This window comes from Aspergillus oryzae, chromosome 4 (genome assembly GCF_000184455.2).
Source record: "Aspergillus oryzae RIB40 DNA, chromosome 4".
Classification (NCBI taxonomy): domain Eukaryota; kingdom Fungi; phylum Ascomycota; class Eurotiomycetes; order Eurotiales; family Aspergillaceae; genus Aspergillus; species Aspergillus oryzae.
Window position 1 is genome coordinate 3,538,825 of NC_036438.1, and position 13,077 is coordinate 3,551,901.

At 49.5% G+C, this 13,077-nt stretch overlaps 4 protein-coding genes across 4 annotated transcripts; all 4 read left to right on the plus strand.

Annotated features, from left to right (window-relative positions):
* Positions 1-306: 306 nt before the first annotated feature.
* On the plus strand, positions 307-3,673 carry AO090102000365 (vacuolar protein sorting-associated protein 54; the record flags this gene model as incomplete). Its single annotated transcript, XM_001822505.1, has 3 exons — positions 307-526; positions 575-3,428; positions 3,481-3,673. 3 exons carry the CDS (start codon positions 307-309, stop codon positions 3,671-3,673), a joined length of 3,267 nt encoding a protein of 1,088 aa, XP_001822557.1.
* Positions 3,674-5,279: 1,606 nt separating this feature from the next.
* AO090102000362 (zinc-binding alcohol dehydrogenase family protein) lies at positions 5,280-6,266 on the plus strand (the record flags this gene model as incomplete). The annotated part of the gene is made up of 1 exon (XM_001822504.3): positions 5,280-6,266. The coding sequence occupies one exon, from the start codon at positions 5,280-5,282 to the stop codon at positions 6,264-6,266; it is 987 nt and encodes a 328-aa protein (XP_001822556.3).
* Positions 6,267-8,016: 1,750 nt separating this feature from the next.
* Positions 8,017-10,361, plus strand: AO090102000361 (glycogen [starch] synthase; the record flags this gene model as incomplete). The annotated part of the gene is made up of 4 exons (XM_001822503.3): positions 8,017-8,481; positions 8,539-9,901; positions 9,980-10,175; positions 10,241-10,361. The coding sequence occupies 4 exons, from the start codon at positions 8,017-8,019 to the stop codon at positions 10,359-10,361; spliced, it is 2,145 nt and encodes a 714-aa protein (XP_001822555.1).
* A 1,392-nt stretch (positions 10,362-11,753) lies between these two features.
* Positions 11,754-12,984, plus strand: AO090102000360 (NMT1/THI5 family protein; the record flags this gene model as incomplete). Its single annotated transcript, XM_003190116.2, has 4 exons — positions 11,754-11,788; positions 11,885-12,056; positions 12,112-12,261; positions 12,313-12,984. 4 exons carry the CDS (start codon positions 11,754-11,756, stop codon positions 12,982-12,984), a joined length of 1,029 nt encoding a protein of 342 aa, XP_003190164.1.
* Positions 12,985-13,077: the final 93 nt, after the last annotated feature.

Consider the following 13,077-nt stretch of genomic DNA (forward strand, 5'->3'; position numbering starts at 1 on the left):
GGGACTAGACCCCCTCTTGGGAGCCTGGGGCCTTACCCGATTGGGCCGGCTGTCATGCTGAGGTCCCGAAAGCACGCTCCCCAAGGTTGGATTACTTGTGCTTGCGCAGTTGGTGACGTTGCATGTTAAGCGACTCCTGTTTGAAGTCTCGCTTGGTTACCAAAGCTGTGGCAGCGGGAACTCATTGGAGGAACGCTTGCTCTCGGTCCCACCTGGACTATTCTACAGTTGTCCTCTTGTCATGTTGAGATAACGACGTCTAGCATAGCACGGTGGCCGTCGGAGTCGCCAACTTGGCATCACGAGATGTCCTCTGCGAGCCCACGGAAGTCGATCGACAGCCTAGCTTCAGGTGCATCCACACCTTCGTTGTCTCAGTATTCCTTCAATCAGCTGGAATCCCCCCGCGTTCCGCCCCAGAGATACCCCCTGAGACGAGGGTCAACTGCAAGCTCAATCGCGAGCATTGGAGGGATTCTCGACTCCTCGAATCGGCATGGGTCAATAGCAGAGTCAGGGCAGAATGGTACGTTATGACCTGTTACGTCAATTGCTGGTACGCTAATTCACCCAGCCATATCTACCCTCCTTCAACCTCCGATTGTCCGCACCGGTCTTGTACCCCATACTGCTGTTCCGTCTAGTGGATATAAGCCGCCGAGCTCCCGCGACATCCCTCCAGTTACCCTGACAAATATACCGCGTGTAGACGCCAAGGTCTTTGACCCGTACCTATCGCAGGTCGGGTCCTTGTACGATGTGTTCCAACAGGCGAAAGAAAGTGCTGGTGACCAGGAATCGCAGCTGGCACGGGACGGAGGAAAGGCCTCGCCTAAGCCAGATGATAGTGAATTCTTGTCGTCACAATGGTCTACGGAGCGGCGGCCCTCCACCTTATCGCTCAATTCCCGTGCGAGCTCGCCTTTCGATAATCGTGGGCGGAGACGGTCGTCGGCTCGAGGTCGAGGACATGGAGTGACGCCTCTTTCTACCATCCCTCAGATATATTTTGATGACGACTTTCATCTCGAGAACCCGCGGATATTCGATGTGGTATCGGAGAAGTCTGAAGTTGTTACCCCGCCGAAGACACCAGGCAAGGACGGTAGATTTGAAAACGGAGCCGTTGTCGGTCCGGCACCAACGGGGAGAAAGGCACTTGCTACAAATGCGATATTGCAAGAAAAGCTTTCCTGGTATATGGATACTGTGGAAATCCATCTTATTTCATCAATCTCAACGGCATCCAAATCATTCTTCACTGCCCTCGGCTCGCTCCGTGAGCTGCATTCGGAAGCTGCTGATTCTGTGAAGCGGATTCAACTATTACGGAAAGATCTCCAGAAGATTGACCGTGAAATGGCCTTAGGTGGCTTGAAAATCGTTAATCTACGGCGCCGGAGGGAAAATGTCAGGTTGCTGGCAGACGCTGTATCTCAGCTGCAAGAAGTAGTCCAGTCAGTTTCTCGGTGTGAAGAGCTGGTTGAAAATGGGGATATTGAAGAAGCTGCAGATAGCCTTGAAGAGGTGGAGAGATTGATGGCTGGAGAAACTGTTTTCGGTAGCCCAGCAGGCGTAGATTCACACGAGCATCCGAGAAAAGCCATTGATTTGAGGAGACTTAAAGCTCTTGAAGGTGCATCTGATGACTTAGCTCAGTTAAGAACTCGAATCGGCATGGGATATGAGTCTCGCTTCTTGAACGATCTTCTTGGAGACCTGAGACAACATGTGGAAAATGTACCCTTGGAGGTGACGCTGCAGCGTTGGGGCTCTTCATTTCAACGACAACGTGGAGTGCAACGCTCAGGCGTTACTGTTTCCCCAGCGTATATGACCTTCGACGACCAGCTGAGATCGAGACTGCACACGCAACTGACTGGCCTTGCGCGGGCACACCATACAACCGCAGCAGCAACTTCCTTCAAGACGGCGGTGTTACGAGAAATGAAGAGTTTAATCCGCAAGCACATGCCTAGCTCGAGCGATGATGATAATGAATCAATGGTGTCCGTGTCCACTCATCGATCCTCCCAGCTCAGTCAGCAGGAGAAGTCATCGATTCTTGCTCGGAACTTGCGTGCTCTAGACGCGGAAGATGCCTACGCTATGCTCGCCCGCGTATATACCGGTATCAGTGAATCCTTACGGAGGCTTAGTGTCCAGGTCAAGGTCCTTCTTGATCTTGCTAGTGGATTAGGGAGCAACTCTGTTCTGAAATCTCCAAGAAGTCCCCACTCACCTAACCTGGACAGTGCAGCCGGGTTTGGGGCAAGCTCGCAAACAGCGGCAACGATAATGGCCCAGGACGAAATCTTACAAGTTTTAGACATGTCTAGTCTGCTCGGCCAGGCGGTTGATATTGCCCAATCGCAGGTGAACAAAGTACTGAAAGTTCGGAGCGAGCAGACATCTCATTTGCCTAAGGAGGAATTCCTGAAATACTTCACTCTCAACCGACTCTTTGCGGATGAGTGCGAGGCAATTTCGGGTAGAAGTGGCACTGCTCTGAAAACTCTTGTGGGCAATCAGATCCGTGATTACATCGCCCGATTTGGCGATAAACAGCGACATAGTATTGTCGAAGTCATGGACGCGGATCGATGGGATGCAAGGGACTTCGGGGAGACAGAAAATACGATTCTGAGCCGTATTCTCGATGCCAGTACTAAAGATATCGAAGCCTGGGTGGATGCCTCGAAGATTTGGTTGTCTCAAGATAAGCCTGAAGGTAATACATTGGAAAATACGACCAACGGATCTGGAAAAGACAAGGTGCGATCTGCGGTAGTTGATGAGCAGAAATACATCCTGTCAGAATCCGCGGTGGCCATGATGAGGAGCATCGAAGAATTCCAGTTCCTTATGGCAAACATTCCCAGCATGATCCAGGATATTGCACCGGGCCTTTTGGAGTCGCTGAAGTTATTCAATTCACGTTCCTCTCAACTGATCCTTGGTGCCGGAGCCACACGTAGTGCCGGTCTGAAAAACATCACTACGAAGCATCTCGCGCTGTCCTCGCAGGCTCTGAGTTTTATAATTGCGCTGGTGCCTTACATTCGGGAATTTGTCCGTCGCCATTCACCTTCGAGTCCGTTGATGGGCGAATTCGACAAGGTAAAGAGGCTGTATCAGGAACACCAATCTGGTATTCACGAGAAATTGGTCGACATCATGAGCGGGCGGTCTTCTGTGCACGTAAATGCCATGAAGAAGATTGACTGGGACGCTTCGGGTTCTAGTACGGTTAATCCGTACATGGAGACCCTCGCAAAGGAGACCGGCACACTGCATCGCGTGCTCAGCAAGCATCTACCGGACATGACCGTGTCAATGATTATGGATCCCGTCTTCAACAGCTATCGGGAACAGTGGACCAAAGCGTTCGACGAGGTGACCATCCACACAGAGAATGGAAAGCAAAGGTAAGAAAAAATCTTCTTCACAGCGTAACGGCAAGCATCTAACGTCGGGTAGGTTACAACGGGATGCGGAGTTCTTTCAATCGAAGCTCAGTAAAATAGACGGCTTTGGAGACCTAGGAGAACGCCTTCTGGAACTAGTGAAACAAAAGACCCCGACAGCTGAAGCCAAGGAGAAAGGCTCGAATGGAGCCAATCCAAGCAGCTCCTCCGATACAAGCAACGGCGAGAAGAGTCCTCAAGCATAAACTATGGCTATAGAGATGTGAAGTTCGGATGTCTCGGCCTTGACGAAACACATTGTATACATTCTTCTCGCTTGGATGTACCTGAGATACCATCATGTTAAGGCCAAAGAATTGTACAGCGATTTAGCGGTGTTTTACCCTTTCTAAATACTTGTTTATTTTCCCGGATAGCACAGCATCCGACTTATATCCTTCTAGACTTAATCAAGACACTTATATATACCAATCCCTTACAAAAACAATAACAAGAAAGCTAAGAAGATGAAACCAGTAAGTTAGATGTCTCATCTTCATATATCATTAAATAGCTAATGATAAATGATATAATAGCCCCTGTACCGTAGCAGAAGCCTAGATAATATCATACAATGTCTTTAACCCTTAATCAAACTCCCAGAATTTGAGTAAAAAAGGAACATGAAAATTCATAACCTCATTCAAGCCTTATGAGCACCAAGACCCTTATTCTCTCCCAAAGACTTAGGCTCATGGCCACCCTTTCCGCTAGAGTGGCCAGCACTGCCGCCAAAGCTCACCGCATTACCGGAAAGCTCCTTAGCTGCCTCAGGGAGCTCGGCAGTTCTAGACACGCGGCCCATTTGGACGTTCTAGATACCGTCAATGTTAGCTGAGGTATTCACTTATATGGCAGACGAGAAGTCCATCGAACCGGGGATAAGATGGGAACGTACAGAGTTACCGGCACCGTGGACCTTTGTTTCGCCTTGTGGGATGGCGTTGTCGCTGTGAGGGACGCCGTCGTCGTATTCTGCACCGCGGGGCATTTTGGTTTGGATTATTTGTGATGTGAAGGTTAAGGGTGCTGTTTGATTGTTAGGTTTGCTGGGTTTTGAGATATAGATGGAGTATGAACGTACCTTTAGAAGATAGGTCAAAGGACAGGGTGAAGTATCTATTATGATAGATGCAATTGGTTAATTTGGAATTGTTGATTTGAATGTCTACTTCACAGCAGAATTTTAACCCTTATATATGTCTTTATTCATGTCTAGCCCTGTCTATGATAACATCGATATTTGCCAAGAATGGTGTTTGGTGACAGCATTGTGAAGTCATTGTGGGGACGGGTATGACTTCATCTACCTTGCGCGGTGTCGGCCGGTTTGGATGGATTTGGAAGGTAGGTGGTTTGTTCTAGGGATTTTTGTGGATTTATGGAAATTTAGGTGTTTACCTTGTATTGGTGATATTTGGGGGTTGGTTGTTTGGGTTGTGTTCAGGTACATACATCCTTAGCTATACTACTAGTCCTTGTCGGTGTTGGTGGGATCTAAACTTAGAGACAAACAGTGCAAACGGCGCAAACTGCTGGTGTTGATGGTGTTTTATGTGAGGGGAGTTTGGTATGTTTGTTCTAGGGGAGTTGAGGGAGTTTAATCGTTAGATGATTTGTTGGTTTTTGTTGGGGCTTATCGTGGTATTGTGATATATCTTTCTCTTGTTGTGTACTGTGTTGCCAGTGTTCTTTGCGAGTGTATGATCGGATTTGACTTCATGATTCAGTTGATTTCATTGATTTATTGATTTTATGTGATGAGTTTATTCTTCTTACCGTTCTAACGCATACTTAAAGAGATTAAGCATCATGTCTACTATGCGAGCAGTAGTCGCGCATACGGCTGGATCTCCCGACGTCCTTAAGGTCATACAATATCCCATCCCCCAACCCAGTTCTGGACAAGTCCGGATCAAAGTCAAAGCATTCGGACTCAACCGCTCAGAGATGTTCACCCGTCAGGGTCACTCTGGCTCTGCGGTTCAATTTCCCCGCATTCTCGGCATCGAAGCCGTGGGTATAGTCGATGCCGCCCCAGGACTGGAAGATAAATTTCCGCTCGGAGCCACCGTGGCCACAGCCATGGGCGGGATGGGCCGAGCCTTCGATGGGGGGTATGCAGAGTACACATGTGTACCGGCAAAGCAGGTACAGATACTGAAGACAAAGCTGCCCTGGGACGTGCTGGGGGCGCTACCAGAGATGCTGCAGACAGCTTGGGGTTCATTGATAAGGACACTCACCTTGAGACCCAAAGATAGATTGTTGATTCGCGGTGGAACGTCCTCGGTGGGCCTGGCGGCAGCGGCCATTGCTAAGAAACATGGGGCGTTTGTGGCGTCAACGACCAGAAAAACGGAAAGAGAGGCGTTATTACGGGATTTTGGAGTGGACGAGGTGTGGATCGATAACGGGGCCATTTCTCAACAGATTGCCGAAACATCGGGTCAATATTTCGACAAGGTGCTGGAGCTTGTGGGTACGGCGACTTTGGCTGATTCTCTGCGTTGCGTGAAGAAGGGAGGTACTGTTTCTATGACAGGGATTCTGGGAAACGTGTGGCACCTGGAGAATATCAATCCAATGGAGTTGATCCCAAGTGAATCGAAACTGACGGCATATTCTGGAGGGGATGAGGATTTCATGCGAACACCTCTGAAAGAACTGCTCAAAATGGTTGAGGAGGGGAAGCTCCAGGTCCGGGTGGGACGCCTATTTAAGATGGAGGACATCGCGGAGGCTCATCGGTGTATGGAAGAAAGTGAGGTTGAAAGGAAGATTGTAGTAATTCCATAGCCCCATTGCTACCTCCGGATTTAGTAGCTTGTCCATATCTCTAATGGCCGTTCAATGTGATCTTGAAACGGACGAAGCAATTGGCCAGAAACCGACCAGAGTCAGAAGTGGTTGAAAAAGCACCATCCAACCTGAGCAGGGCTGACCATGTCAAGGCGTCTAACGGCGTTCAGCACGCGACTCCATTCGTCGTAGGTCGATAGCCACTGTGACACAACATCACGCCGTGTATCCCGGCATTCCGATAATCCTCGAACTCGGGCTGATTGCAAAGTAATGATATGAAGGTAGCATTGCAGCTGCTAAGCAATTATACACATTTTGCGATATTTTCCCGAGATGGTTGAGGGGCTGAGATCTGGAGCGGTCTCCGACGTGCACGGTGGTTCAGTGGGGTCCAAGTACTAAGTAGATTATAGTAAGGTAAGTTGGGAACACGGGCTCCGGTGTGCGTACTAGATGTCGAACCCGAGACTCGGGGGTGAAAGGAATTAATTAATCAATCCCACCGTGACGGTGTCCAGAGAATTGCCGGTTGCCACATCTTGGCTTAATAGCTGCAGATAAAGAAATTACCACCAGGGTATACCGCATGGGTTGCAAAGAAAGAGAAAAGATCCATGGATACAACTTGAACGGTATATGGCCAAGGCACATGACCCTGGACCAATCAGAGCGAGGGCACTTCACATACGGCAGCCGGTGAGCCATGACGTAATACTTCACCTGGGGTTCCCCGGATTCGGAATGAAGAAGTGGGGGAATCTTGGGAGAATACAAGATAAGGGAGATTCTTCTAATGATCGACTAATATGTAGTAGTAAGTCTGATCACCTGGTAGACATGCTAGCCTGATTCCATGGTTGAGAGCTGGACTTTTCGTTACTATCTCACATCACTCTGATTGCAAACAGAGAGGTGAACACTGACAGACTCGGGTCAGTACGACATGTATCATAATAAAAATAGAAGGAAGGGCAAGAAAATAGAAAATACAAAAAAGGCATACTGCGGCACAAACAAAACGAATTCAAGCCCTGCAAGAGATGGAATGACGAGCATCATCATCTGGTCGGATGATCTTGTAATGGTCTTGGGGTTGACAGGGGTTACCATTCGCTGACCAGGTTCTCGCCCCGTCAGTAGCAAATAATGGGCACGAGTCCGTGCCACTGCAGTAGCTCTGTTTAGAGGTAAATTGAGGAGATCAATGGTCCTATTGCTCTCTTTCCTTCTTTTCATTTCTCTCTGGTTTCATGAATTTGTTCTACTGAAAAAGACCTAGAAGAGAAGAAATTTTTATTTCCCTCCCCTTCGTATCTTCTCAAACACCTTTCCAAGGGAATCAGGTTCCACTGGACCCGTTCCTAGCTTTTTGGTGTCCGGTACTACCTTGTTCTGTACCTTATTTATACTAACAGCTTTAAGTACCTCACTAGACTGGGCCCTGCCAACCTCCCGCTCAGTTCGAGCTTAGGCTTCCCCCGCCACCTTTCTATTCCCCGCACGTACCTCCTCTGTGACCGGAGGGACGATAAAGACCTGTGCGAGGAAGGTACCTAGGTAGCTGGGCGAGCTTCCCAAAATTGCCTTGGACGGCACCCTCTTCCTCACCCTCCATCTTTCTTTATCCTCCTTCCTGTGTTCAACCTCTACCGTTCTTCATCTTCACTCAAGCTTTGTTGTCTCTCGTTTCCTTTCAATTGCCTATATCTTTACCTTACCAGGATAGCGCTCGCAGGGAATCACAATGGCCAGTGAGGAGACTGGCGCCGAACCTCCCAAGCGGGATGTTCGCAACCATATGCTTTTCGAAGTTGCGACCGAGGTGGCTAATAGGGTGGGTGGAATTTACTCCGTCCTCAAGTCTAAAGCTCCCGTGACGACCGCCGAATATGGCGAGCGATACACTCTGATTGGACCCTTGAACCGTGCTTCAGCAGCGGTGGAGGTGGAAGAATTGACTCCATCTAATCCTCGAATGATCGAGACGATCAAGTCGATGCAAGAACGTGGCATTGAGGTCATCTACGGTCGCTGGCTGATTGAAGGCGCTCCCCGGGTGCTTTTGATCGACACATCAACGGGATATAAATTCCTGGACGAGTGGAAAGGGGACCTGTGGAACACGGCGGGGATCCCATCACCGGCTGCAGACACCGAAACCAATGAAGCGATTGTCTTTGGATACCTGGTAGCATGGTTCCTGGGTGAAGTACGTTTGATAGACTGTACGATCGTTAGATATGGAGTCCGCTAATGAGGGAACTAGTTCATCGCCCATGAAAGACGGGTTGCGGTGGTCGCCCATTTCCACGAGTGGCTTGCTGGGGTAGCCCTCCCGCTGACCAAGAAGCGACATATGGATCTCACCACAATTTTTACCACCCACGCAACTTTACTCGGTCGCTATCTCTGTGCGGGATCAGTGGACTTTTATAACCACCTACAGCACTTCGATGTGGATGCAGAGGCTGGTAAGCGTGGCATCTATCACCGGTACTGTATTGAGCGAGCCGCGGCGCACACGGCAGACGTCTTCACTACCGTCTCCCATATCACCGCGTTCGAAAGCGAGCATCTCCTGAAACGAAAGCCAGATGGAGTTCTGCCGAATGGGCTCAATGTCAAGAAGTTCTCCGCAGTGCATGAGTTCCAGAATCTACACTCACAATCCAAAGAGAAAATTAATGACTTCGTTCGGGGCCATTTCTATGGCCATAACGATTTCGATCTGGACAATACCCTGTACCTTTTCACGGCGGGACGCTATGAATTCCGGAACAAGGGCGTCGATATGTTCATCGAAAGCTTGGCTCGCCTGAACCATCGCTTAAAAGCCAGCGGCTCCAAAACTACCGTAGTTGCTTTCATCATCATGCCAGCCCAGACCACGTCTCTCACGGTCGAAGCCCTCAAGGGACAGGCTGTCGTCAAGTCCTTACGGGACACAATCGAGATGATCGAAAAGGGCATTGGAAAGCGAATGTACGAGCGTTGCCTTGCGTGGAAGGAAGGCGACAACATGCCGGATGAGAAGGACCTCATGGCCAGTCAAGATCGCGTGCTGTTGCGACGCAGGTTGTTTGCCATGAAGAGGCACTCTTTACCGCCGATCGTCACTCATAACATGAACAATGACCACGAAGACCCAATTTTGAACCAGATCCGCCGTGTTCAGCTGTTCAACGATCCAACCGACCGCGTTAAGATAATCTTTCACCCAGAGTTCCTCAACTCGTCGAACCCCGTGCTACCACTCGATTACGATGACTTTGTCCGCGGTACGCATCTTGGAGTCTTCCCATCATACTACGAGCCTTGGGGTTACACACCCGCTGAGTGCACTGTGATGGGTGTCCCCAGTATCACCACCAATCTGTCCGGTTTCGGTTGCTATATGGAGGAGTTAATCGAGAACTCATCCGACTACGGTATTTATATAGTGGATCGCCGAATGAAGGGTGTTGACGATTCCGTCAACCAGCTTACTGATTTCATGTTCAACTTTGCTCTGAAGAGCCGCCGCCAACGGATCAATCAACGTAACCGCACTGAGCGGTTGAGCGATCTGTTGGACTGGAAACGTATGGGATTAGAGTATGTCAAAGCGCGGCAGCTGGCTCTTCGGCGAGGTACGTTTTCTCCATAGCCTCCATGTCCACCATGTAGGTTCCATATTTGTTCGCTAACACATGGATTGTGATCTACAGCCTACCCGTCTTCCTTTGGTAGCGGCGAAGACTTCTATGATATTATTGGAGGAACAGAACAGAAGATTTCACGACCGTTATCTGTCCCAGGGTCACCAAGGGATCGCTCGGGGATGATGACCCCTGGTGATTTTGCATCCCTGCAAGAAGTCAAAGAAGGACTGAGTACTGAGGACTATATCGCATGGCGGCTGCCGTAAGTTGTCCACTTGACTACATTATAGACCCCTTAGGCGAACGCGGTGCTAATCGGCTATTCAGTGGTGCAACCGATGAGGATGAACCAGACGACCAATACTTCCCACTGACACTACGAACGAAAAAGACATCCGATCGACCCGCATCGCCGCTCGACCGCATATCAGTCAATGGTGGGAACTGATTGACAGCTGCATACCTTACTGGAGAATTACTGCCTAGCGTTCCACTCCCCAGCGCGTTGCCGTGCGCTGGTTCGAATCCCTCTCGTTGTGTGTTTCTGTGCCATAGCTTTCTTAACATTTGTCATTTTTACTTACTTCAATTGCATGTTTATTGATATTCTTTGGAGAGAAACACAGTGACCCTTTCCGGGCCAAGCACGGTTAAGGCTCCCTGGATACAGCTTCACGTCTTCATCATACTTTGTTTGTACTGTTGTATTCATGTCATTTCTGTCTTTGTGTGAGCTTGCCAGCATGGGAATTGTCTTTTAAGAGCGTGGATAAATTCATTGCATGATGTGCGAGACGCCATACATTCTTCTTACGCAATTACCTGACATCATATCTAAGGGTCGTTGAGAGACTAGTGAGGGGTCGATCGTAGTCCCACTACAACACGAAGCCGGACGGACTGACCGGACCACCGTGCTCCAGTAGGTAAACGATATAGTTACTTTAGCAACAACAGATACGGAGTAGAAGGAAACTGTTCACTGACAATTCATTCCGAATTACTACCAATGTGTCAATCCTTCTTCCCCAATTGTCCGCAGATTTGTGCGGGATTTGTTCGGAAGTCATCGTAGTGGGGTATAGGAAGAGGGTTTACTATTAAAACCTGTTGAGAGGGCCACGACAAAGGATCGCCGGGTATCCAATGGGACCGGGTGACAGTTATCGTCCTTCTGGAGGGTCCCGGTGAGGGTTGAAGCAGGGAATAGAGACGAGTAATATTGTTACTACGAGTAGAAATTCAGTAGGTGGGGTTGGATTCCATGTGACTCAAAGCCTATTATTTATTGTATTCCTCGACCCCTCCCTCGACCACTTTTCCTTTCTCCTTTCCCACTACAATCCTCAGCCTCCATTCTACCAATTCCTCTTTCACCACTATCGCTGCAACTCGCTCGGTACGGCTCACTATGAGGCCGCGCAGCCAGAATGACCTTCTGGGTCGTTTCGCTATGGGTTAATTTAACCACACGGGTCAAGGTATCGTACATAGTATAACAGTCATAGCTCCCGCATGACAGGTGTTCGTCTTGGACCTGCCCTGGTTGCCTGGCCATCCCCCTACTTCATGCTGTCCCTGCGTGTCTGTCTCCCTTTAGGGGTTGTGCCCCTCGAAGGAGACGTGAGACAAAGGGCAAAGGCTGAGTGGAGGGGTACCGGGTGTACGAGGCAGAGTCCGGTCGTTCTGAGATTATACTGTCATAACTTGATCTAGATAATACTAGCGAAAGGACATGCGTGGCATTGATTGTTCCCCTTTATATCTCTTGTCACAGAAGAGGGACTTCGGTCCCCTTTACTAACAAGTTTCAGAGCTCTTGACCTCAAATTGTGCCAAGATGTCTACTGACAAGATTACCTTCCTCACCAACTGGTATGATATGCCGCTGGTGCTGTTTCTATCTGTGTTCTTGCTGTTTCTTCTGCTACGTTCGTGAACTGTTACTAAGTGGTTGTGTGTTATATAAAGGCACGCGACGCCGTACCACGCTCCCCTGTACCTCGCTCAGAGCAAGGGTTACTTCAAGGAAGAAGGCCTGAAGGTTGCTCTGCTGGAGCCCAATGACCCCTCTGATGTCACTGAGATAATTGGTAGCGGTAAGGTTGACATGGGCTTCAAGGCCATGATCCATACTCTGGCTGTATGTATCATCTCTCCTTGGGACCTTTTGAACAGACCTCTAACTGCCGAACCAGGCCAAGGCTCGTAACTTCCCTGTCACCTCGATTGGCTCTCTTCTTGACGAGCCTTTCACCGGTGTTGTGTACCTCAAGGATAGCGGAATCACTGAAGACTTCCGCTCCCTGAAGGGCAAGAAAATTGGCTATGTTGGAGAGTTCGGAAAGGTATGTACCACTGACTGTGTCGTTGAACGAGCTGAGATTAAATTAATCCAGATTCAAATCGACGAGCTCACCAAGTACTATGGCATGACTGCGGACGACTACACTGCCGTCCGTTGCGGCATGAACGTTACCAAGGCCATCATCCGCGGTGACATTGATGCCGGCATTGGCCTGGAGAATGTGCAGATGGTTGAACTGGCCGAGTGGCTGGCATCCCAGAACCGTCCCCGTGACGACGTTCAGATGCTCCGCATCGACCAGCTCGCCGAGCTTGGCTGCTGCTGCTTCTGCTCCATCCTCTACATTGCCAACGATGCCTTCTTGGCCGCCAACCCCGAGAAGGTTCAGAAGTTCATGCGTGCTGTCAAGCGTGCAACGGACTACGTTCTCGCAGAGCCTGCAGCGGCCTTCGAAGAATACATTGACATGAAGCCCATCATGGGAACCCCTGTCAACCGTAAGATCTTCGAGCGGTCTTTCGCCTACTTCAGCCGTGACCTGAAGAACGTCAGTCGTGACTGGGCTAAGGTTACCAACTACGGAAAGCGTCTGGGTATCCTTGATGCCGACTTCCAGCCTAACTACACCAACCAGTACCTCTCCTGGACGTTGGACGCGGATTCGACCGACCCTCTGGGTGACCAGAAGCGTATGGCGGAACTGCAGAAGGAGGTTGCTTGCGAGGGTGGCTTCAAGCGTCTGCAGGTGGCCTCTAGCGCATAAGTAGCTACGACCACGTCCTGAGGTCTGATTGGCAGGCGCATATGTTGTTGATCGTACGACCATATGGAAATTGAATGACTTAATTAAGTCTAT